The 26,170-nt window shown below is 41.5% G+C and overlaps 1 protein-coding gene across 1 annotated transcript in view; it reads left to right on the forward strand.

Annotated features, from left to right (window-relative positions):
• necab3 (N-terminal EF-hand calcium binding protein 3) overlaps positions 1-26,170 on the forward strand; it is a 36,575-nt gene that overhangs the window by 4,164 nt on the left and 6,241 nt on the right. Inside the window, exons 2-8 of the mRNA XM_035149798.2 lie at positions 2,747-2,771; positions 13,672-13,780; positions 15,524-15,549; positions 16,883-16,980; positions 19,166-19,302; positions 21,424-21,545; positions 23,003-23,082. Of these exons, the coding sequence (XP_035005689.2) occupies positions 2,747-2,771; positions 13,672-13,780; positions 15,524-15,549; positions 16,883-16,980; positions 19,166-19,302; positions 21,424-21,545; positions 23,003-23,082 (597 nt within the window). The remainder of the gene's footprint in view (positions 1-2,746; positions 2,772-13,671; positions 13,781-15,523; positions 15,550-16,882; positions 16,981-19,165; positions 19,303-21,423; positions 21,546-23,002; positions 23,083-26,170) is intronic.

Genomic DNA, 26,170 nt, shown 5'->3' on the forward strand with positions numbered 1-26,170 from the left:
AATATCCATTGCAGACAAACCAGGTAGGATGAGAACAGGCATGTTTAGAATGGGCACAGGGACATTCGGGTTTCAGTTCTCTCCACGCTACCTGAGCTGTCTGTTGCATCACATCTCTGTGCACAGGAGACTCGAGAGAAATCGTTTCTTCTTTTCATCCTTTCATCTTGACATTGATTTATAAAGGAGCAGCTTCTCCTCGGTGTCGCCCAATTATCTCGACACTTACCACACACGAAAACAAAGATGATTGTTAAAATGGTCGCAGCTCCTGATTTCAAGGCTACCAGCAGCTGACTATCAGCTGGCCTCGCTCCTGTGAGGCAACACACGTCTCTCCTAGTGTTTGTCACTCACTGGCACAGTCGCCATTCTGCTGCTGATTTTAGCTGATCTGTGGCGGTTGATTATCTTCTCTCTCTCTCTCTCTCTCTCTCTCTCTCTCTCTCTCTCTCTCTCTGCAGTCGCTAGCACTCGTTGGTAGTCGGGAAAATTTGAACCTCTGTTAAAAATAGGCTTTCTATTTATCCGTGATGATAACTGCGACAGTCCCTGCCAGCTCGTGACCACTCACACACTCGGCAGTCAACAACCATCACACTGTCAATTCCTCCTCGGTGCGAGAGAACAGATTGTTGGAAACATGTTTGGGCTACGTGCAAGTTTCATTCCTCCTTTCGGTCTTTTCATATTTTCCAGCCGTGCAGATTTTATCTATTTTTTTTATACTGTGCGTAACTACATTTTTGCAAGTTTACCTGAAACAGTATTTGAATTGTACCATGTAAAAAGAAGGTTTTTGTTTAGTTTTTTGTGCTTTTGTTGCAACTCAGTGTTTTTATGTTATGTTTGTTTTTATCAAGCATTGATTTATCGCTTATTCATTTAGAAACATCCTCATCATAGTTGCTATTATACAACTGCATCTCATACTTCACCAGGACTCCCATAAGGAAAAGAATGAAAGGAGCGACAACTGATACAATTGACCATTTTCACATGGACACCAATATTGCGATTATTGATCTTATTCTGATCAAAACATTGCGGTATGGTATTTACATGATAATAGAATAATCTGTTCATATTCCCATTTATATGTTCAGAGCATGGTCCAATTTTAATGTTGTTACATTATAACATCCACTGTGTTATTCTGTCCGATGTTATTCCAGATGCTTCTGTATAATATTCTTGGCGTTTTCTTTTTAATCTTAAAAAAGCTACAACTCCTTTTTAATTTTTCCATCTTGTTTACACCCAGAGCAGTTTTAATATTTACCAAAAAAGTTTATGCATCTACTCAAATAGAATACCACTTGGCCATAGCTCTTTTCACCGTTGTATGACAGTTCTGTGACAGAGGTTTAATTAACAACACTCATAATGTCTCAGTGTGATTTAAATGTGCCATTAAATAATCCATCATGCAGGATAGCATGGCCCTGGAAATGTGGAAATTCTGTCAGACTTTATCTTATTAATAGAAGCCGCTTGTCGAGTTTGACGATGCAATTGCAGCCACAGCTCAGAGTCAAACGTTCAGTGCATTTCATGTTCCCGTCTGACTCTCTGCACTCCACTGTTCAGCCTCAGCTTCCGGCTGTTGCTCTCTGCTTTATCGTTTGTTTGACAGCAGGTTGACACAGAAACTACAGAGTGAGTTTTAAAGGATGGGAAATGGGCCGAGAGTTAACCCAGATCCAGGATTATTTGTATTTCTCTTAACATTGCACTATAATTATCAATGGGTGATTCACCACTTCCCAGGGAATAATTAATGGGTTTTAATGAACAACAATCAGGCATATTTAGGGGACTAAGATCTATGAGCGTGTGCAATTAGTTTGATTGAATTTAGGCTGACTGCTGGGCCTTGGCGGAAGTATGAGCTCTACTGAGTCCTATTTAGTTTAATGTCTGTTACCTGGACAACAACTACTCTTATATATTAAATTATACAGTTTAATCTACAAATGTTTAATTCATTTTTTCATCCACACAGAGCAAATTGTCTGTGCAGGGTGAATATGGTTTTGGCGACTGTTTATTCCTCTGCTCCGTCAAGGGCTCTGGCAATTTGTCCGTCCATCTGCCCAGAGTTTCTTCAGATTCGTGACAAACGTTCATTGACTCGAGGACGAGCTCATTAGAATTTGGGGATGAAAGGTCAAAAGTCAACTGTGGCAGTGACAAAAGATGTTAACTCAAAAATAAATGCACCATTTACGACTCAATATCCTTTAATAGGAGGAAATAATGAAGCAAGTGGCATTTTCATATCCAGAGAGCCAAAGGTCAGCGTCACCGTAACGGGGAGATTGTCATTTCCTGTGATTTGATTGGCTGGTGGAGGCGTACAAACCTGAGGTGGTATAGTTTTCCTTTGAGCAGTTCTCATGATTAAGGCTACCTGACTATCAATTATTACTATCAGCCTCTTTGCAACGCAGCGGCCTTACACCGCCTCTGAAATTACTGTTTTATGTTGAACCCGTTTTTAATTTGACACATACGACAAATTGGCGTTCAGCCCGACGTGTCAGCCTCCTCGTTCAGAAGACGGCTCTGTTCTCTGCAGCAGAACCAAAGTAAAGCTTTTCACAGTCACACGTCTCATTGTGCTTTTCACAATCTGCCATGATAGGTTTTAATCTCCACCTGCTTATTGAAAGAATCCCCTCAGTGATTCCAGACTAGAACTAACAACCACGTCTCCCCTGCTCTCTTTTTTCTTTCTCTGCAGATTTTCCGCCGAGCCGACAAAAACGGTGAGTAAACAGTGCATAACACGTTCTGTGATGAATAATTTGACACGTCGCATGCTTGTTGTTTCCACCACATTCTTTCACTCGTTATTATGCCTGAGACACTGTGGGCGGAGGAATACAGGATTTTCATGAATGTCTCCTCGAGTGAAGCTCTCTCCGATTCAGTCCATGTTAAGATGCTGGATTATGGCCATGACTTGAGGATTGTGTCACACAGAATAAAGCACCGCTCTCTCAGTGGCTGCTGTGTGGAAGTGAATGTGAGTCATGCTAACAAAGGCTGAGGAGAGTTATTTCCTCTTGCAGTGAATCACTTATATATAGTTTTTCTATATTAACATTTTTTTTTTAATATATGCTGCACCCCCAAGTCTTTGTCTGAGTTCACTACCTCTAATGTCTAAGTACCCTTAAGTAGTGTGAGGAATGGCTTTACTGGACTGTCTCAATGGAAACATTCAAAAGTGCCTCTATATATTTTTAGTTACCACTCTGGTGTGCATATACACTCTCATGGATTGTATACATCTATGGTAAGTGCTCCTTTTGTACAGTGCAGATCAAAGGGTCACGTTCAGACCTGGTGTTACTGTAACGTCCGTCCCTAGAGACCCGATCTCAAGTGGTCAGCGCTACATTTGGTCCGTTCCCTCCTGTTATTAGACCGTGCCCTGAATGTTTCCTGTGACCACTTGTGATTGGATCTCACCTCCCCGCTCTGTATGCAAATAAACGTCGTTCCCGTTGGCGAAGACCCAACGTTGTTTTAGCCGGTTTACAGATGTGTCTGCTGTCAGTGTGGTTTTATGTGTCCGAGTCAGAGAGCGAGAGAGAGAAAGATACGTGAGTCAGGAGCGAATCAATGGGCTGAATGCAGCATTGAAAGGAATTTCACTCATTCGAAAAAGAAAGAAAAACAACATGTTGGGGTCCATGTTAATATTGTGGTGGTAGCCAACAATAATCTGGACAGTATATGGGCACGGAGAAGCATAGATAAACTTTTATTTCATTTTTAAAACTGTCCAGTAGTTTGTGCTTATCAAGTTTGGATGTTTTGAGCTTTTGTGGTTGTGGCACCAACAAATGAAATCTGAGTAATCGCATCTCAAATGCATCCTCAGTGTCTTGGGTTCGTTCACACCTGCAAATAAGTGACGTCCACTTGTGGTCTAATCTCTCTAGACCAGATCTGAATGGGTCCAACATCCTTCACAACATCTGACAAAGATTTTTATCAGATTGTCTCTTGCAGCGGGATGTGCACTGAAGATGACTGTTATTGCAAAGTGTGTAAAGTCTTGTCGTGGTTGCCACTAACCCCTGGATGCTTTACCACTGTTATACTTGGGTTAGATATATTCTGGAGTTGTGTTGTGAAAAAACATCACTGTATTGGTTTACTGATTAGAAAAGGGGGAAAAAGTCATCCCAGATCAAAAACTTTTTCCTCAAATAGACCTATTCCATTGGTTCCTGTTACAATGCTTTAACAATGCACCTTCAGGAAAACAAAATCCCAACAACCTTGGGTTTGTCCAAACGTGTGAAAACTGCCTGACACATCACATATTTATAAATGTCTCTACAGCTACACATGGTAAAAATCCTTGCTGTGATAATAACCTCTTGTTTCTCCTCCCTTGCTCTGTGGCGACCGATGCCCTGCGCACAAAGATATTTATATCCGTCTAAGATTAAACAAGGTGCCAAAGCAAATCAGGGAAAGTGCACATCACCAGCACATTGTTGCATTTACAAGAGCTGCAATCAACATGCGTCAAAACAGCAATTACTTCTCAGAAGCTTTTACCGTTCACCATGACGGGGCTGGTACGTGACGAATTGTTTCTCAGCTTCAAAACGTGATCGTTATATTTTTATTATAATGAGCTGAGGTGCACCAGTTGTGGAGAATGACGAGGACGGAGGAATGTTAGTCAAAGGAAGACACATAGAAAATATACTGTGCTACATCCACTGCTCTTGTTTCACTAATCAGTACCACAGGGATTCAACCTGGGAATCAAAGTGAGCTCATGTTTATTCTCTCTCTCTCTCTCTGATAAGTCTGTCCTCGTCCTGTTCAGACTGACGTCCATCTGTCCCGAGACAGGACGGGCCAATCACAACCATTTGTTGTTTATGGTTTGATATAGAGACTGACAGGCGAATAATTTTTGTTAATAATCCAAATGGCTGCCGCTGTAGAGGAGTCTCTTTAATTCGCTGCAAAGACAAAGTGGAAGGTTTATTATCTCTAGAACATTTTTCTGTGAAATGGATAAAATGACCCAAAATAAAAATGAGGTCTTCAGCAGTAAAATGTGGTGAATAATAAACTAGTTTTTACATATGTCATACATTTGTTGTTACAGCTGTTAATTCATCTCCAGCCGGTATGGAACTTCTTGTGTATTATCATGAATATCGTAGCTTCACTTCATCCTTATTACCAAATTAAGAGGAGTTAAAGAACTATGACAAACCCACAGAAGCATCAACCTACTTTACTCAGTTCCCCTCTACAGATGGTTTCAGTGTCTCTCAGCTCCTTGTTTCGGTTCACCCCCCACAGCTGTTCCCAGTGGTTTCCAGCTGCAGCAGACAGCTGCTTCTGAAGAGCTTTGATGCCACCTGCTCAAAAACAAACACGAGACAGACGACTTAGCGACCAGCTGTTGAACATAGTCGAGCAGCCAAAGAAGTTTGTGGAGACCAGCGTGAACAGAAAGTGAATTTTGGACCTAGTTTCCACTTTTGTTTGATGGGATCAGACTCCAGAGAAATGCCTATGTTACTCCATGTGTGATTTTACTTATAAAGTGTAAGTGGCATGCAAACAATACAGCTGGGACGCCTGCTAGCTCAACTGGCTGCGTGGGCACTTTGCACATGCAGTGGCGTAGGTTTGATTCCGATCTGCCTTTATGCCGCTTGTCTTCCCAGCTCCATTTCACGCTTAAAGTCCATCAATAAAGGGGAAATGCCCAAATATATCTCTAAAGAACAGACAGAAAATACTACTTTCAGTCTAATCAGCAATAGATTTTGACCAAAAATAAATGATCCTGAAACATTAACGTACACAGACAGAGGACTGAAAACGGGTGCTGAATAATTTTGTGGAAAGCTCTGGAAAATGGTAGAAAATTGAACTTTGAGTTGAGGTGGTTGTAGAGAAAAGGTTCATATTAATGTCCCTGAAGTCGCTTGTCCTGCTTTTAATGGTTTAAGACTCACCGTCACCAGTGTTGCATGAAGGCCTGAGAATAATTAGTCGTCTTACATAACCAACTGGAACTTAATTATAAGGACGGTCACAGAACAGCGCTCTCGTCTGATTTTTTGCAGCAGCTTAAAGTTTAGTAACAAAAACATAAGAAAGGACTCAACATTTTTCTGGTAAATATTTTGTCTTCATGGTCCAGATTCTATTCACATCATTTTTTTGATATGAAACACACTGTGAGAGCTGAAGAGGTCATTTCCTCTTTGTCTCTGCACTTTTTAACGAACCTTCATCTTCTTCTTCTCCTCATCTAAACCAACGTGGAGGAAACGAGCAGTCAGCTCCAGACCATTAGTGAGTTGGAGAACAGAGAAGCAGTTGGGCGTGTCCTCTGAAGGCAGCATACAGGCATAAATTAGGATCTGGAAGCTGAAATGAAGCTTATATCACAGACGTCCTCACAGATGGTCTGGTGGAACACGTCCTATAAGAGAGCACTAATACTAAGAATAACCAGCATCGGAATACGGTTTGAGTGTATACAGTATTTCATGGGAGTTTAAAGGACCCAACTGAAGTTGCTTTCGAAGCTGTGATGCATTAGTGGAAATTTATAAACCACTTAGGAGAGGCTGCAATGGGACCAACCTTTTGAGAGATAAGAGAGCGGCCTACTTTGTGCCCCACTTGTACGGGATTCCCTCACTTGTTCGGTTGCTTCTCGTTTACTCTGGTCCTCCGAGCACTTTGTTTAGACTCTTTAAGTAGAAAAGGTCGGATACATGTGGTCTTTATCCTTGTGTGTGTGTGTGTGTGTGTGTGTGTGTGTGTGTGTGTGTGTGTGTGTGTGTGTGTGTGTGTGTGTGTGTGTGTGTGTGTGTGTGTGTGTGGATAAATCATGCAAAACACTCATTGAAAACTGTCTTCTCAAATAAAAATTCCTAAATGATTTTTTTCTGGCTCAGTGATAAGAGCAATTTAAGCAAACCGCTTTAGAGGCAACCGACAGTGGGATTTATCTCCACTTTCTGCTGCTGCAATCAGGCAATTTTTTTGTGCAGCAATGAAGAGTTAAACTGTTTAGTTCAGTTGAAGTTGGAGGTATTACAGTCACATTCTGCATATTCACATAATCTGTTTATAAAGATTTGTTTTATAAAGAAACAGCTGCAGTAACAAGTGGTCCTAGTTGTGTTTCAGTCATGTAATATTCCTATTTTTTATGACTAAATCACATGATTGAGGATAGAAACTTATTTCCACACTGCAAAAATAATTAAATTGAGAAAAGTAAAACTTGTAACGGAACTTACTGCACTTGATAGTTTTTATTTAATCTTGAGGCCAACTCAAAGTCCAAAAGTTTTGGAGAAAATCACTTTAATATCTTATCATCAATATAATATTTAGACATGAAATCTGTCTCTCAACATTAAAAATCATGTTTTTTTCTGGTTTTACTAACAACTCAAAGTTACACACACACACACACACAACAGCCCTATAGGGTTTCTATTCCTCATTATTCACAAACTGTCATCAGGGGTGAGTCATACAGACTGGAGGAGCTGGGGATCAAACCAGCAACCTTCAGGTTTGTGGACGAAACCTTCTACCTCTTGGGCCACAGCCACCTATGTGCAAGCACTGAAACCAAAGCTGTTTTACTAACCCCTGCAAACCCTTTAAACTTACCTTTTGAAAATGTAAAAAAAAAGGGACTTTACAAATCAAACTCAGCTGAAACAAATACTTCAAAGTTTATAAAGCCATTAAATACAGTTCACTTTATTTACAAATCATAAAAAGCCAAGCAATTTCAAGTTCTCGTTTCAGTGCAGCCTTGGAGAGTTTCTGTCACAAGCTTTATGGAGAAATAATTGAGAAAAATCAGTGAGTTTAATTCAAAGTTAACTTGGAGAGTGTAGTTTGTTTCAACGAGCCCCTGTTTGCTTTAAAACCAGGTCAACAACACTTTCTTATGCAGAGTGTGATTCATTTGCAGACCCTGATTAAGTTATTCACCAGGCAGCTCATTGTTCTCTTCTCTGGAAATGTTCCAGATATTGTTGCATTAAAATTCACATCATTACTTTCACAATAACTGGAGTTACCATGAGAGGAGCAGTGCCTCATCCGTCATGGACATAACACAGGCCTGGATGTGGAGGTTATGGATGTTTCTGGAATGGTTGATCTACTTAGAGAATGTAATGTTCCTTATGTCATTGAGCTGTGCATGAATTATTAATTCATCTAAAAATGCATCAGCTGTTTGTGTTGGGAAACTGCTCTGAAAGGACATTAAAATTACATTTTAATGCAACAAAGTCTTGATAAAACACAAGATGGAGGGATGTGACAAGATGAGGAAATAAATGAGTTAGATGTTAGAGGCAAACATTTTAAGCACAACACATTATTTGATACAAATACAAGTTGTAAGACAGAGAGAGAGTATATGAACTGTTCAGAATATACATCGGGTCAGGAACATTGACTGTATAAAAATGGATGCAGATCCCTGGTCCCAAAAGTGAAGCCAAAGTGGGAGTGTCTAAGACTTGTATTCTTTTGAACACCAGCAGGGGGCAACTTCACTGGTTGCAAAATTGAGTCTGTTTCTATTGAAGCCAATTAGAGCTGACCCACCTTCTCAATTAATTTATAACTTAAGTAAACTCTTTCTGAAAGAGTTTACTATTTCCCGATCGGCAGCGCAACTGCTGTTTTGGAGCGATGAAGAAAAAAAAGTGATTTCCAGGAAAAGAAAACTGCAGTTTAGGGTGAAACCAATACATTTTAAAGAGATGGTATCTAATCGGTAAATACATTTACATACTCACCAATGTCTGACCAGGCATTTCAAATTGGAAGCCTTTCTGATGCTGGCATCGTTATCAGAACATCTCAACTGTCAACGATTAGTTTTGAATCCTCTTTAATGCACCACGATGCCACAAAATGTCAAACTTGAGGCTTGAAAATGTCAATTTGCAAACGAAAAATGGTGAATGTCACTTGGTCAGGAAATGCCAAAATGTTAAGGCGCTATCTCTAGGACAACTAAGACAGTGATAAACAACAGAGCTGTGTATCGCACCATCACTTCAGGACGACTCTTGACTGAACAATGAAGTCCCAAGTGTTGCATCGGTTTCTTCTCCATCCTCACATCCCTCAAGTCATCAAAAGAGATGCAGCTGATAGAAGTGAGGACGCATGAAATGGAAATGAGACCGAAAAGGCGTAAATCTTTAAGATAACAAACGGATAATCCCCAACACCACCACCAACTTACTGTGCCTCTTCATTTTCCTGATGCCATCTGTCATCGTCCTCCCTGAAGAGCATGTGCAAGATTAAAGGCACGATTGCAGTTTTGACATTTAATGTGTGCAAGACAAATATAAACACTTAACTTTTGCCAATCTTTCACTAAATATTACGCTGGTGTGCATGCATCAGATGTATTTTCCAAGAAAGATTAGTTATTTGCTTATGTGGGTTTCAGTACAAAGAGCTGCACTTTCAGGATGAGGCTTTTTCTCAAAGTAACACAGGGGCCAAAAGTGATTGCAGTGCTCGGGCTAAGAGGTGAGAGGCGTCTCTCCAACTCTAGAACCCGACTCCAGGTCCACGCCGACCTGCCAACTTGAATTACTTCCAACATGGAATTCCATTACTTCTACCCTGTCCATTTGTTTAATGGTTGCTTTGATTGCGCAAAAATTAAAGTACAGATTTCCATAAAACTTGGAAGGATGACACATGGACTAGAAATAACCTACATTTTGGACAAAGATGCCAAGATCACCGCTTGTGAACATTGCGAGGGTGAATAATTTGTGCAGCTTGATGAAAAAGATCCATCATATTTAGGGAACTGATATCTGTGAAATCTGGTGCGGCCTGATTGAATTTAAGAGTCTGTTGGGCCTTGGCGGAGGATTGCCCTCCACTGAGAGCCATTCTAGTTTTGGTCTTTATTGCGGTCACTGCAATCGTGCTGCTGTTTACATTTATTAAACAGGTTTGTTTCAGTGGCTCCTATTTGAAAGTGGAAATAAATCAGAAATGCAGGTGGGTAGAACCCTCATCCACCCAACAGTCAAAGAAAATATTTACTTTCTCTTCACCATGGATCTAATAATTAAGAGTTAAAACACGTACGCTTGAGAATTTGTCGCGGTCGTCTTTAGACATTTAACCCAGAGCTGTCGAAGTGAAGACTGTCAGCTGTCATCATCCGTCCATCACACATCGTCCCCTCAGAGAATAACTGCTGCTTCCACAAGCCAAATATAGGAAGCTTTCAAGTCACATTCATTCAACACAACACCTAAGGTCTTACATGCAAAACGAAAGAATAACTTGAATAAGCAGGTTTAGATTTTATTGTTAAAAGTGTGACAATGTTGCACGACTGTAGTTTTAAATTTAAATATCTGTATTCAAAAGCAATGGACTTCTCTTAAGAGTAGAATACTGTTTCTCTCTCTTTTCCTGGAACGGCTCAGCTTCTGATCCAACAAGCACATTATCTTTATTTCTTGAAACCAGAAAGTAAAACATCACAAAGCAATGAATAGTGAATGACTGTTGATCCAAAGGATTTCTTATGCTACTCTGCATACAAATGGGCAAAATGCTGATGAACTGCTGTGAGGTGCAGAGGTGTGATAACAAAGCATATTTTTTTATTCAAACTATTTCTTTGTTTTCTGTGGTGTTATAGTTCTTTGTAGCCCCCCCCCCAACCACCAAAACAAAACAAATCACAAAAGATGTTTTAAGCCTTTTTATCATTTTGCGTTTGCTCTTTTTGCGGAGGAGGGAAAAAAGCAGATAGAGAACCAGAGGAAGATTAAAAGACTGTTGCGCACCGGGCATTGTCTCTGAACAGCGTGCTACACATTCAGGTCGGAGGTCCGGCTGAACAGATGGTCGCCAAGCTCGCCCTTGAGTCTTCAGCCCGTGCCGAGTCAGCCAACTGGAACTCTGTTGCATATTAAACTGCTTCCGTTTTACCTTGTCATGTCGCTGCAAGGGTCATTAATCGGGCAGATTACTCAAAGGATTTATGAAGTTTAAAGTCATCGTGTACTCTGCTACTTCTATATGGCTGCAGTGATGACACGGCTGGATGGTTTCTGTTTGTTTAACGGGACGTCTGAGCCTCAGCCTGTTTGAACAATCAAACCAATACTTCTCATACTCATTTGTCTGTGTGCTCGTCTGGATTATGAATTTGAGTCACATAAACTGACTGACAACCGTGGACATACCAGATACCCAGAGTTTTCCTGGTTCCAACTGGGACAGAAAGGCCCAGTGTGATTATTGGTCCAGACCGAGGTGGGGCTGGCTGTTTTCATATCATTCACTATTTAACTAAATAGTTACCACCGCCAAGGAAGTTATGATTTCACCCCTGTCTGTGTGTTTACTCAAAACCAACTCAAGAAATCTCAACGAAACCTGGTGGGAAAATGATACGACTATTGCCCAAGGAATAATTTATTAATCTAGATGAAAAAGAAATCTGGCATATTTAAGGAACTGATGATCTATGGAGGTGTGAGAAAGTGGGTGCAGCTTGATTGAATTCATGTGTGGGGATGTGCTCTACTGAGTGCATTCTAGTTTCACATGTCCACATGGGTTTTCCCCTCCTCTTTTCCTGTCGCTCTTGTCAATCATTCAACACCAAATCTGAACTTGAAAGCTGATAAGAGGAAAATCGTGGAAAACATGTGTGACGAAATGCAAAGGTAGTGCAGAAAAGGGAGGAAATGGAAAACGCCTGAGACAGGTGCAGAATAGTACTTAAAAAAAAATTACCCTCATTTCCTTTGGGGCGGCTGCTGCCAAGAAGGCAGTGAGTCGCAAATACAGTAAACCAGTAACATTAATATGATGGCTCACTGCTGTTGTTCGATTAGATTGGAGTCAAACAACAAGTCATATCACAGATCCATGATTTGCACACCCACAGGCTTGGGTTTTAGTTTTGAAAATTCATTTTAATGGCTCATTTTGTGATGCACTGTACTTGCATAACATTCTTAAGAATGTAGGAGACGAGGTCTCTAAAGACCCAGACTCCCTGAGAAGTGCTTTTTCAGGGCCATCTATCTGTTGGGCTGGACTTTTTATTTTTTATTTTTTAAGTATTAAAACATCCCACAGTTTCTCTGAAAGTCTAACTGCCGACTGATCTGTGTGATCGGTGCCAGCAGACGGATTGATAGTTGGCCCACGCAGGAGCACTTCTTCACAGATGACAACCAGGCTGTTTTTCTTCGGCTATAGATTTTTCTGTTAATCTTCTCTCACAACAAGCTGTGCTCATCGTTAACCAGTGTGAGCAGGAGAAGAAGAAGTTGCGGTCTGCTGATGGAAGGTAGTTTCATCCATTTCACTGTTACTTGTGCAGTGCCAATTCTAAACATGTACGTGTGGTTTTACAATCCCTCGAAGAAAAACAAAACCTGGTGCTCAGGGGCCACTGTTGAGGAAACTACAAAACACTAAGCACTGCAACAAAACTAACAAAATGGGTCCTTGGGTTCTAAAAGGTAACCACTAAATCTATCAAAAGGATAGTATAACAGAAGAATTGGACCAAAACAAAAAGATAGTGTAGTGAGTCACAGAAAAAAGAGGCGGTGTAAATACAAAGAGTCACATGACAAACTCCTGATGAGCTGGGGAACCTGCGACCTGGATTCTGATCTTCATATGATCTCTATGCCATTGGAATGGGCAGTTTGTTTGGTCTGTGGCGATGCTGGTTGCACTTTCCTTTCTGAAACTGTTAAAGTGACCTGCAGCAATTGAGCAACATGATAGACAACGTCCATTACGTTGATGAGTCCCAGCTGCTGCTGCTTCAGAGCGCTGGTCGCCTGTTGATTCAAAGTTTATCAGTGTTAAATGTATCTCGTGTCCAAATTACATTAAATTTGACATTGCACTTCCTTGGACCCTTAACAATACAAACTCCAAGAGAGAATTTCTCAATGCCGTGTTCCATTACACCCGAGGACCCGAATTAATAACGTTCTAGTTGCACAAGAGGAATATTTACGTTAGCCAGTTAGCCATTGTTAGCAAAAACACTTCATACTCACGAAATACACAAAATACAGTTAAAAAACAGTTCTTGAGATTTCTGGAATGTGCCGGTGTTATAAGTTAGTGTAGCGCTGTCCCTGTAGGTTATCCCATCTTTCTCTCTGCTCATCACAGGAGATGAAAACACATTTTTCTGTAGATTATCCAAGGACAGAGAAGAACACATTGAATCCGGTCCTCAGACTGCATGTTAAGGCGCTGCCCCGTCCCCCCCACTGCACAGACGATAAGACGCTGTTAGCCACTTTATTAATTTTTCATTAATTGATGTATAACGCCCCCTGTACTTCCCTGGGACCATAACAACACACATGCCAAGTGTGAAGTTGATAACTTAGAGTCACTTACAGTCAGACTGAGATTTATTAGATAGATTCACTGTGGACCAGGTTTGTTGAAGATCCCTTTTCAACTTTTTCATTGCAACACGACTTGTGTTTAAGTGCCTGCCACCAGTGTAACATATAATATAGTTATTGTTGTTGTGGCTCTGCAGTAAAGTAGACCCGCTCTTCCTCTGTGTTTCAGATGATGGTAAACTGTCATTTGAGGAGTTCAATACTTACTTTGCGGACGGGATCCTGACCACCGAGGAGCTGCAGGAGCTTTTCTTCTCCATTGATGGCCGACAAAACAAGTGAGTTGTTTTTATATTAAATTACTTCAAACAAGTGTGCGACCTGTGCCTTTTATACTCACGGAACAAAGAGACTGAAGTGCAAGTGTTTGGAGCTAAAAGGCACAGTTGATGTGTTTCTTTCAAGTCATCGGCTACAGACTAAATGCCTCACAGTTGGAGAGAGAGCTCTTGAGCCCTGCAACCAAACTCAAGCAGGCTGGATTAATGTTTTTGGTCATAAAGCACCGTGAATGTGGAGTGAAACCCGGCCATTTCAAAACTCGCTCTCCTAAAATTGCAGTCGAAGAAATCGGCCTCGGGGTAGCTGAGGTGAAATCACTGGTCTGCAGAGGATGTTTAACTCACCGCAGCCGCACAGTAAAAAAGAAAATTTCTCCCCTGTCCTGGTTTATAAAACAGTTTTATTGTTTTTCTAAAGCCAATTGTCTTTATTGTCTTTGGCAGATATGCAGCCTTTTTTCCTCTGCACACTTCTTCACATTAAAACAACACAGGGAGGCTGAGCAAGGCTCTGTAACTGGACTGTATGTATCAGCTCAGATAGTATCATGAATTTACTGTGACTGGTGGACTATGAACCATAGACTCACAAGAGAGGACCCACACAAACACAAAGAAACACACTGTGAGATGGACTTTGTTAAATCAATTGACAGTGAGTAGAGTGTGGCCTGGACTGTCACTCATGTGACAAACCAGCTCAGACCTCTCACATCTCATCTGATGTCATAAATAGTTAGGTCTGGTTACAGGCGGTAGGGGGGGTGCAGTGGTTAACACTGTTGCCTGGGTTCTGGGGGTTTTCTTTGTGGAGTTTGCATGTTCTCCCCGTGTCTGCGAGGGTTTATTGGAGAATCCAAATTGCGTCCGCTCCACCTCTCGCCCAACATCAGCTGTGATTGGCTCCATGAGCGCCCTGTGACCCTCAAAAGGATAAGTGGTGTGAAAAAATTGATGGATTTTCTGAATTACAGTACTGTTAATTGCACGATATCAGCCGGGAGAGAAAAGGATTTAAGACTAGAATGGTTCTCAATAGAGTGCATCCGTCTGCCACGGTGAAACTGTCCCCTTATGAAACAGCATTTAAATTTACTAGGTCCAGATTTTCATTTAGTTCTTCATCAAATTGCACAAACTCTCAAATATCTGCTCCCTAAATACGCTTGTTTTTTTCTTTAGGATCCATGAATTATTCTTTGAGAAATCACGGGAAATGTCAAAAAACTCTCGCTATGTTTAAAAAAAGTGAAAAGAAAATCCTGGATCCTTCTCCCAAAAATGTAATGGCTTCTCCCCTCAGTGTGCTTCGTATTAAACACAAGTCATTAACCCGCTTCACTGAGGATCAGTTCCCGACAGTAAACATTACTTGTAAATGTCATTAACACAACAGGGGAAGTAAAGTTCAGTTTTTATCAAACTGTGAAAACAATTTCGCTTTCAACGTAATTATCGACTTGTAAACAACGCAGCATCAATTTAAATGTTTTTACTGCAGGAAAAGAAAAAGGCATAACTGAACTAATGTGTTTTCTTTTGCCATAAATATTCTTGACAAATTAATTTTCGAAGCAGAACATTGATTTGAATGGGTTTTAACACTGGTATCCTTTTTATTTTATGATGCTTTAATACACTCGGGATGGAACAATCAGAAATTAAGAGCAGCACAAGTGAATTTCTTTAATTAACATCAATGTTTTTCTCATTTATCTTCTCTTGTTCTCTGCCCTTCAGTAATCTGGACACTGTCAAGCTATCAGGTTGGTGGGAGAGTTTTTTGTCTGATTTAATGTTTCACAGCACATTTATTTCTGTAAAAAATATTCAGTGAATGTTGACTCATCTGTGTTCATCCACATGTTCTAAGTGGATAATGTTACGGCAACAGGTCACTATTTAGGGAAATGCACTTTTACACTTTCTTACTGAGCGTTAGATGAGGTGTTTAGAAAATGAAGTTACAGCCAGGAGAGGATTCACTTAACTTAGATGGGAAACTCTTAGTCTTTGTTTTTAGTATGGATGAAACAAAAGGAAAGATTTAGAGGTTCTGGTAAAGGTGTTTCCCTTTGGTTACCTTTGTTACCTTTGTCAAGCTAAGTTAAGCAAAGCTGAAGAGCTACCAGTTTATAAGAAATAACTTAAATGTGTTTTGGTGGCCCCTCTGGGTAAATTGTGGCCCCTTCATGGTCTCTGATTCAGAAAAATCCTAGATCCTGGATATATAAACCTGCACCACCATCATCCACCTGCGACACTGATTTGAATCTGTAAATATGGAGAGAAAACTGTCACATGTCTAGTGACCCATATATTTATATATCATCTTAAAAATGTGTGTGTGTGTGTGTGTGTGTGTGTGTGTGTGTGTGTGTGTGTGTGTGTGTGTGTGTGTGTGTGTGTGTGTGTGTGTGTGTGTGTGTGTGTGTGTGTGTGTGTGTGATGACCTGAATAAAGTGAAGAGAAATAGGGCAGGGACCTGTAAATACCAGTCGTATACCCAGAATAAAACCTCTGCATAATTCATCGATGGGAACGGCATCGTTTCCATCGGACGTCAAGACAAGTTGACTCTGCCACGACACAATGTTCCGCTTCTTTCACACGTTCTGTTCACCGAGTGTTACAGTGAACGAAGAAAAAGTTGTCGCTTAAATCCACAAACTATAATTTGATCACGTAGTTGCCTGTAAGTCATTTCACTTCTTTAATTAAGAACTGATTAAGATTTAATTTCTCTGCGTCACGGAACTAAATTGTTTTTCCATTTTTTCAAATTTTGTGAAAGCTGCATGACTGTAAAAGTTGGTGTTTAATGAGCTACTGTTACAACACCAGGTGATTAAAACAACAGAGTTTCCTGACATGGTAAACTCAGTGTTGTTGACTCACAGGCAAGTGAAGGTCAAATCCTACCAACTCCACTTGCTTATGAAACCCATTTCTCAGACATTGCCTTTGCCATGGGCTTAATTGGAATCTGTCACGGCAACATATACAAGTGTGTCTCCCGCTTTCAGGAGTCAGAATAAACTTTTAATTGTTGTGACTTTGCTGTGACTCTGACGTCTTGTTTTCCTTATTTACTATTAGATTATTTCTCTCAGCACCTGGGGGAGTATCTGAACGTCCTCTCAGCTCTGGAGAGTCTGAATGTTGCCATTTTAAAGGCGATGGATAAAACTAAAGAGGTAAGAGAATTCATAACAGCATCTACTTTGGCCTCCGAAAAGTTTTGTCGTGAATCGCTTAGTTTTATGTAAATTTGTTGCCTCCATTCTAACTTTTATACTTTCGAAAAAAATGTATGAGTGAAGACAAGAAGTTCAAGTGCTCCCTGCTCGTTCACACACACACACACACACACACACACACACACACACACACACACACACACACAACACACACACAGAAAATATGCGAGAGGGAACATTGGGAGGCACAGATGCGGTGAGTGCTGCACCAAGTCTCTAAAACTGATGAGTAAACAGAATAATAAATAAATAAAAAAACGCTTCAATCACAGGCGATTCCTTTACTATAGTTTAAAGGAATAATTCAAGAATGTGGGAAATTGTTCCTGTTCTGTAAATATGAAGCTTGTTTAGCACAAAGACCAGAACAGCTATAAAGCTCTTGAGCATATTTGGTTGAGGCAGGCTAGCTGTTTCTCCGTCTGCAGTGTTGATGCTAAGCTAACAAGTGGCTTTATCATACAGGTATGACATTAGGGATTGGCCCAGTGGGGAAGTTTGCATGTTTTCCCCGTGTCTGCATGGGTTCTCTTCGGATACAGTCCAAAGATCCCCATCCTTTCATCCTTCCTTACCTTCATCTATTCATTTTCTTCTGCGTATCTGAGATTTGCTCATGGGGGCATCTGGCTCAGCAGGATGTTCCAGACATTCCTCTCCTCAGCTTTCCAGCTCCTCCTGGGAGACCCTGAGGCGTTCCAAGGCCTGATGGGATGTGAAGTCCCACCAGCGAGTTCTGAGTCTCCTCCCAGTTAACAGCCAATAATGACCGAACCACCTCGAATGGCCCCTTTCAACTTGAATAAGCAGCAGTTGCACTCCTCCTCAGGATATCTGAATTCCTCGCCCTATTTCTAAGGCTAAGCAGACACTCGATGGGGAAAACTCACTTTACCGTTTGATCTCGTTTTTTCAGTCGTTGCCCACAGCATGCGACCAAAGCTGAGGGTTGGAGCATAGATCGTAAATCGAAAGCTTTGTCTTGCAGCTCAGCTCCTTCTTAAACACAATAGTCTGGTACAACAACTGCTGATACCACACCGCCCTGCCTGTCCACTACTCGCTCTGTCTTCCCCTCACTCGTGAGCATGACCCCGAGATGCTTAACCCCCCCCCAACCTGGAGAGAATAATCAACCTTTTCCCAGCAGAGAGCCTTGGCCCCATACTTGGATGTGCTGATTCTCCTCCCGACAGCTTCACACTTGGCTGCAAACCGGCCCAGCGTGCACTGGATGTCACGGTCTGACGAAGCCGACAGAGCCACATTGTCTGCGAAAAGCAGGGATGCAATTCTGAGGTTGAGTACACCTGAACATTTAAAACTTTCAATCACGGAACTTGCAGGAAACAACACGATCAGAAAAAAGGAAGCCCAACATTCTTCTCCCAAGTCGATGCCCTCTGGACTTTTTGAGATAACAAATTGTTGTTTGAATTTTAATGGAGGAGAAAGCAGCGATGCTCGTTCCCACCGAAAAGAGGAGCGATGTGTCCCGAATAATTATGCATCCTCTGCTAATTAGATCACCTTGCTCCTTGCTCTGTTCTGGCACTTGAAAGCTGTCAGAGCTGGGGAATCCACAGAGGCTTGTGCAGTTGCTAGTTAGCAGCTGTGTTCTGTCACAATGTGATCTGGACTGCTACTCCCATGATGCATTTTCAGCAGAGGCTACCCATCAGTGTGGATTTTGACAAACTGCACTGTTTCTTCCTCGGTGCATTCTGTGAATGCGACTCCTCTGAGATTGTGTTTGGGGACTCGAGCAGCAATTATGTCTCCTATTAAAGTTCCCTCACCTTGGAATATGGATGTGTACTAATGAATTATACATGTGTGTGTCAAGAGAATTAATTAAGTTGGTTTTATTCCGGCTGACACATCACAAGGTGCCTGGATATTTGTTTTGTTGAAAGTTATCAAGTTATCTCTCCTTCTGTTTTATCTCTGAGATGCTTTTTACTTTGCCGTTGCTTCAGTTTGACCTCTGCTTCTTTGTTTCTCTCTCTCTCTCTCTCTCTCTCTCTCTCTCTCTCTCTCTCTCTCTCTCTCTCTCTCTCTCTCCCTCTCTCTCTCTCTCTCCCTCTCTCTCTCTCTCTCTCTCTCTCTCTCTCTCCCTCAGGAGTACCAGGGCTCCAGTGTGTTGGGTCAGTTCGTCACCAGGTTCATGCTCAGAGAGACGTCCAGTCAGCTGCTGTCTCTACAGAGGTCACTGCAGTGTGCCATGGAGGCTGTGGAGGAGCAGAGCAGCCCTGCACCGTCAGTACTGCAATATGACACCATCGCAATTGCACTTGTGCCGACTGCCAGGCACTTTCCACACAACACTATATTCTATTCTGGTTGTGGGAGCTGCTCGGTCACGGCCCTGCAGGCTGACGGCTCTCTGCTCATTTGTCAGCACATATTAGCCGCTCACACACATGTACAGGTAGAGCTGAAGCAGGAAATCCATGTGATGTTCTTGCAGTGCTGTTAAGGTGCATTCACTCTAAACATGAAGCAAAATTATCACGCGATGAGATCACATACAAAGTCAATGCAAAGACACGAAAAGACAATTTCACTTCACTCGAGCGAAATAATTGCGTCACGTTGCGAAAGCCAATCAGTGTCGAGCATGAACTGGAATAAAGGCTGCGTATATATTTCAAGTCTCCTGCCTGGGGTTTATCGAGGCTTCTTGAGTTGTATGAGCACAGTTTGCGGGTTCGAGCACGTAATCCACTCCGTGAAGCTTCCCATCGTGCTGCTCGAGGACGCGTTGCACTTCACATGTTGCACGGGCTGAAAATTGGAGTTTGGAGACCAATTAACCTCAGCGAGCGGTGTGTCGTTAAGTCAGCTTTTGGAAGGGCTCATCCTGACGTCTGCAGAGGATTGATTGAGCAAACCAATTACTTGCACATTTTAAAATGTCCCTTTTGCCCAAATTCATCCATAGCCACCATCAGTAAAGGTATTGAGTATGGTGCACTACACATAATTCCACCAATAACAACAATCAATCATGCATTTAATAAGTAAGAATCTATCTCTATCTCAACTTTCAAATAACAGGGCTACTCTCCACACTGATCGTGACTGCTGCCTGTTCCTTGCCAGTGACTTGCAGCGGGATCGTCTGTTGCGCTGCGTGTGTCTGGGCTCAGCAGCGCCTTCTCTCTCTCTCTCCTCCGGGTGCCACCCTGGCATTATTGAAAATAATGGAGCGATTATAGCCAAGGTGAATTATTAAGAGGGGACTGGCGGAGGAGGAGGAGGAGGAGGAGGAGGAGGAGGAGGGGCAGAAGGGGCAAGGATGATAAGAGTGTCACTGAAACAGAGAACAAGTGACTCACAGAGAAAGAAAGATGAGTCCCCAAAAAAAGTACAGGAATGACAGAATGGCACAGGAAGTCAAGAGATGCTGGATAAAGGAGGGAGTGGGTTTTCTAAGGGACTTGATGAGGAGCTTTTTGGCTTCAAACAGGTAAAGATTCTGGGAAGAGAAAGACGCAGAATGAAAGAGTTGGGACGGAAAGAATTAGATTCATATTGAGTTGGCAAGAAACGGCTATTTCTCTCTGCTGTGCTTCCCTGCAGAGGATTTATGGCTGTTGCAGTGGCCTTTGGGTTCCAGGCTGTTCTCAGCATGAGAACCTCCCAGCAATGCACTCCCCCTGCGCTGTCAGCACGATGCTGCACACACACACACACACACACACACACACACACACACACACACACACACACACACACACACACACACACACACACACACACACACACACACACACACACACACACACTCACATATACACACGTAACGGTGTGCACACACAGAGACACAACAAAAGGAGGGAGAGAGAAGCACTCACTAACAAGAACAAAAAATGTGCACAAGCCTTAATACACACACACACGCACGCACACACACACACACACACTCACAGTGAGTGTGTCTCAAGTGTCACCCTTGAACAAACACTTTTCCATCTCTGACATATCTGTGTGAGTAACCTGTGTGTTGATAATCACTGTGTATCTGCCTCTTCACTAAGTGTTTTTACCTCTTTTCTAGAAACTGTCTACTCTCTCTCTCTCTCTCTCTCTCTCTCTCTCTCTCTCTCTCTCTCTCTCTCCTGCATCAGATATTAATCTATCTAAGTTTCCGATATCTTGAATCAAGTATTAATGAATCTTTCCTCTCTCTCCCGTGTCCTCTCTCTTCCATCCTCGGTTTATCTCATGCCATCCTTCTTCATTCCCCTTGTGACTCCCCCCATCTGCCATATCTTCAATTTCTGTTTGATTTCCTTTCCCCTCACGTCTCTGACAGTTTCGTTTTTTTTTCTCTCCAATGTTTGTCTCCCTGGGTCTGCACCGCTGTCACGGCAGGAGAGAGGTAAAGGCACCCGACCTGACAGCTGTACAGAAGAATGGCAGGAGATGCGGTCGGAGGGTCCATAATAATCTGTGCATGTCCCCGTCAGATCCCTGCTCTGGCATCTTGACCACAGGTAAGACAAATATCAAATTATATTCAGACCTTTTAAATGGACTGACCACCAAAACAATCCACCAGTTATTCCTCTGTGCTATAGAACTTCATTATATATAAAAAGCAAACAAAAGCCATAGGCAATATGAAGGAGAACGTCTGCTACAGATCTGCACAGTTCAAAGTTCTTGAAAGGGTTCCAAAGCAAACGTAATCATCAAGCCTGGTAAACGTAAAAACCTTTGGGCTGCTGTGGCTCATGGGGGAAAGCGGGTTGTCCACTAACCACAAGGTCAGCCATTTGATCCCTGGCTCCTCTTGTCTGCATGCCGAAGTGTCCTTGGGCAAGACATGGAACCCTAATTGTCCCTGAAGGCCGTTATGTCATTGAGAATGATAATAATAAAAATATAATAATAACTTTATTTGTATAGCACTTATTTAAACAAGGTTACAAAGTGCTTCACAAAAAAATCCATTGCAAAAAGAAGAATGAATTAAAATAAAAGCTATTTGATTCAGTTCAATTTGAAGGTCCTAATCATAACATAATAATGTCAAGACCTTTAAATGTATAGAGAATGATGTGTGATGGGAAAGTGTGGCAGCTGTAAGAGTGAATGCTGCTGCTGCTGTGTCACTTTTGCTTGATGATGATTGATGTCACACAGTGAAGTTGTAAATCAGTATTAATTTATACATGTCTGAAGTGGGTTTATGTGGCTGCATTCAGGGAGAGGGGGCTTTTAATTACATGCAGACTCGTGCCCATTAATTATTAATCAATATTGCTGACATTACGATCATTTGATTAGTGTCACATTTCCACCACAGCGATGAGATGTTCATCTTCTCATCAGACATTTGGGGAATCATGTTCAGTGATGTGCATCTTTACAGCAGACAGGAGAGTTCCCTGAGGGCTTTACTCATCCGCAAACATCTAATTGACATTTATTTTCCCTTTCACTTGTATCGATAGACTGAACATATTTATGATATTGAGCCTGCGATGAAGGAACTAGCCTTGGGTGTCCAAAGACCTTAAAAAGAAGTTGTTATTCAACAGTATCAAGGGTTTAATGTCCTTTTATAAACAAGATAAACAACCTTAACCTGGTTGTCGGTACACGGTAACTGTTATATATGTGCATAACTTTATATTTCCTTGCTTTCTTCACACAAAAGATATTTAGTTTACTATTTCCACAAGGCAGCGTTTTCACAAGGTATCAAACCTCATCTGCATCACTCTCTCTGTCCTTGTTGGCCTTGTCAGCTGATGGAATCCATCTGTTTGCACACGACTGAATGAGGTTTCCTGACATCAATCAAACTCCATGTTATATATCATTCCTTTGAAATGTATGCGTCAGTATGAAATCTACATTCACACCAATCCTGTTAGAATTAGTTAGTGGGTGAGACATTTGTTTTTAGTCCCCCCCCCAGTGATGTGGTGTTGTGTTTTCTCAGGCGTGAACATGGAAGATGGAGAGAACTGGTGCTCTCAAGTCAACAGGCTGCAGCAGCTTCTGGATAAACTGGAGTGTCAGGTACTTTACTTTGTGTTTAACTGTGGACACAGATTTATTTCTGCAAGAGATATAAATGTATATTTCTGCTTTATGATTTCTGTCTGTGCCCTGCTACTGTTCTGGGGATATTCTGACCTCAGACTGTGTGTTGGTGCACAGATATTCAGAAAGCTAAACTCACGACTGAAGAGTGGAGATTGTCCTTGAGGTTTTCACTGGAAACTTATATTATATTATAAATTATAACCGTTACTCATATTATATATAAATGAGAGAGTGACAGTGAGTTCACATAGACAAGAGTTGAACCAAAGTTTCTGAAAAAATGTACGCATTCAGAAGTTCTATTACATTTGTGTCTAAATGATGGATGTACAATGTGAGTTAAACTCTGTAGGAGTAGGAGTCACCACCACAGCACCCAAACAGCTGTTGGCACATTACATCAATCTAAGTCATCTTTATCGAACAGGTCCGCTTTTCTTTGTATTGATCGCAATCATTTCAGTTTATTGTTCTTTGATTGAGTGCGTTTGGTCCCACGTTGGTGTCACTTTGTTTTGAAAGGTTCCACACAAACAAATGTTGTCATTTTTATTATTTATTGAAAACAAAGTGAGCAAAGCACTGGAGATCCCCCATTCACATTGAGGCTACTTTCATTCAATTGCAACATCACCTACAACATGTGGATTTCATTGGTCTGGTGTTTTCATGTTCATGTCTGGAACAGGGTGTCGCCTTAGTGCTTGACTGGTTTCTGTCATGTTGTGGAAAGTAACAGACCTATTGTGTATTTTCAGTCACAGATGCTAAATGTCAGTGTAACTGTTTCAGATTCTTACTCAGTGGAGATTTGGGTGAACAGACACACATACAAAGATTTTCTAAGAGGAACTCTGCAGGTCACGGTCACCTCTGTGCCTCTCAGTCTGTTTCCTGTGACCACTTCTCACGGCCATGATCCCCACACCTCATTCACGCTCACCTGCCACATCCTCCGTCTCATTCTCTCCATCTTCTTCTTTAATAACTCCCGTTATACCCGTCTTGTGACCTTCCTTCGTCTCTCTCGCCTCTTCTCACTCTCCCTCACAACATTTTTCTTCCTCCAGTGCTTGTTTTTTTTCAAACCGGCGGGACTCAGAGTGGAATATCAAAGCAATTCATAGCCTGCAGGATGTTTCGGAGCACAATATCCATCCCCTCACCTCGACACACACACATGGAGATACACACACACACACACACACACACACACACACACACACACACACACACACACACACACACACACACACACACACACCACATACCTGTCCATCTAGCTGCCTTCCCTTGCACTCTCTCATGCAACATAATGAGTTTTCATCCACAAAGGTTATGTCCACTGTACACACACACACACACACACACACACACACACACACACACACACACACACACACACACACACACACACACACACACATACCCTTAGCTTTGACCAAATATCCACCCTGTCTTATTAAATTTGCTGTATTTCAATTTTCACAAATTGCGTCCTCAAGATAGGGTTTCAGAAAAATAAATTGTGTGGATGTTTTCTACTTGTCCTTCTTTAAAAGCACAGTTTGAATCTCTGCTGTGCTCTGTGGCTGATTTCCTCTCGTCTGATATCACATTCTCAGCTATAAGAAACACAATAACCTTTTTGAATGAATGGATGTAACCTTTATTTCCTGGGAGGGAATTTAAATCAAGCTTATAAAAACGTCAGTTATTATATACCAACAGACCAAGAGAAAGAAATAACATTATAATCCACATTCCTAATCCAGTTTTGTTGTTTCGTTTTTTGTTTGTCTTCTGCCTGAAGCCTGAACACAGGTGCAGATAACTGAGTCTTTAGTTCATTTAGTTTCTGTGTTGATTGGCTCCTTAACACAACCTGTGAATTTTTAATCCAAATAAAATTCTTCCAAACTAATTGACTATACAGATTCACTTGTTTTAACCATAGACTGTATATAAAGATAGATGACATGTCTACACCTTAAAAGTGAAGCCAAAGCGTCTCGATCGACACCTGGTGGCTGGTTACAGTATAGGTCATAAACCCTGCCTCCTCTATGTTAGTGGACGGGACTTGGGCCAAACAAAAAAGTCGAAGCATGTCAAGTACATTTTTTCTCAAGATGGTTTCACATACAGTATGTTCAAGTGTTGAATTTACCTGGTGAGTTTGGTTTTAAAAAGTTATTTGATGCTTTTAAAACTGAGTGAAATGTCATGAATGACAGCTGAGGCTCAGAATGCACAAGATGGCAGCGCCCGCATCCAAGACATTTCAGCTTCATTTCTGAATAGTGGGAAGAATTTGACACTTTCATCTTTTATTCAGTCATGGTTCCAACACATGGATACAACCCAATGCTTTCCAGTGGCAGACAGCCCTTTGTTGTCATATTAACAGTTTCAAACAGACATTAAAGGTTGTAGAATGGTTTCTCATAGTAAAAGAAAAAATTGTCCTGTGTCACAGTACAGAGTTTTTTGTACCAATCCATTTTAACCTCCTTGAAACATGGACATTTTTATAATACATCACCTGACTCCCTCCTTCGCTCCGTATAATTCCTGCTGCTGCTGTAAACTGTCTGACGATGAATAACTGGGTCGTAATAAGCTGCCTGAGGACGACAGTCATGTAAAACACACTCACAACATTAAATCTGGCTGCAGGATTTTTATCGTGTTTTTCCGTGGCCTCTGTTGTAAGAGCTCATTCTGAACAATCAGTAAACTGTCCTACTTTTATACTTTGGAGATAAAAGATACACAGATCTACCACAACATTAAAACCTGTAACTGGTTTAAAGGTTCAGCGTGTTAGATAAAGGTGAAAGAGATCTATTGGCAGAAATCAGCTAAATTGTACGAATTGTTGTTTCTTTACCCTAGAATGAGCCGTTTATATTTAAATACTTTATATTTACAAGGAGCGGGTCCTCTCTACGGAGGCCGCCATGTTTATACAGTAGCCCAGACTGGACAAACTTAAAACCTTTTGAGTTTTTATGACAACTGAAGGCTGCCACAGGTTCTCTGTCATGTTTGGAAGGGG

Source organism: Hippoglossus stenolepis, chromosome 3 (genome assembly GCF_022539355.2).
Source record: "Hippoglossus stenolepis isolate QCI-W04-F060 chromosome 3, HSTE1.2, whole genome shotgun sequence".
In the NCBI taxonomy this organism is placed as follows: domain Eukaryota; kingdom Metazoa; phylum Chordata; class Actinopteri; order Pleuronectiformes; family Pleuronectidae; genus Hippoglossus; species Hippoglossus stenolepis.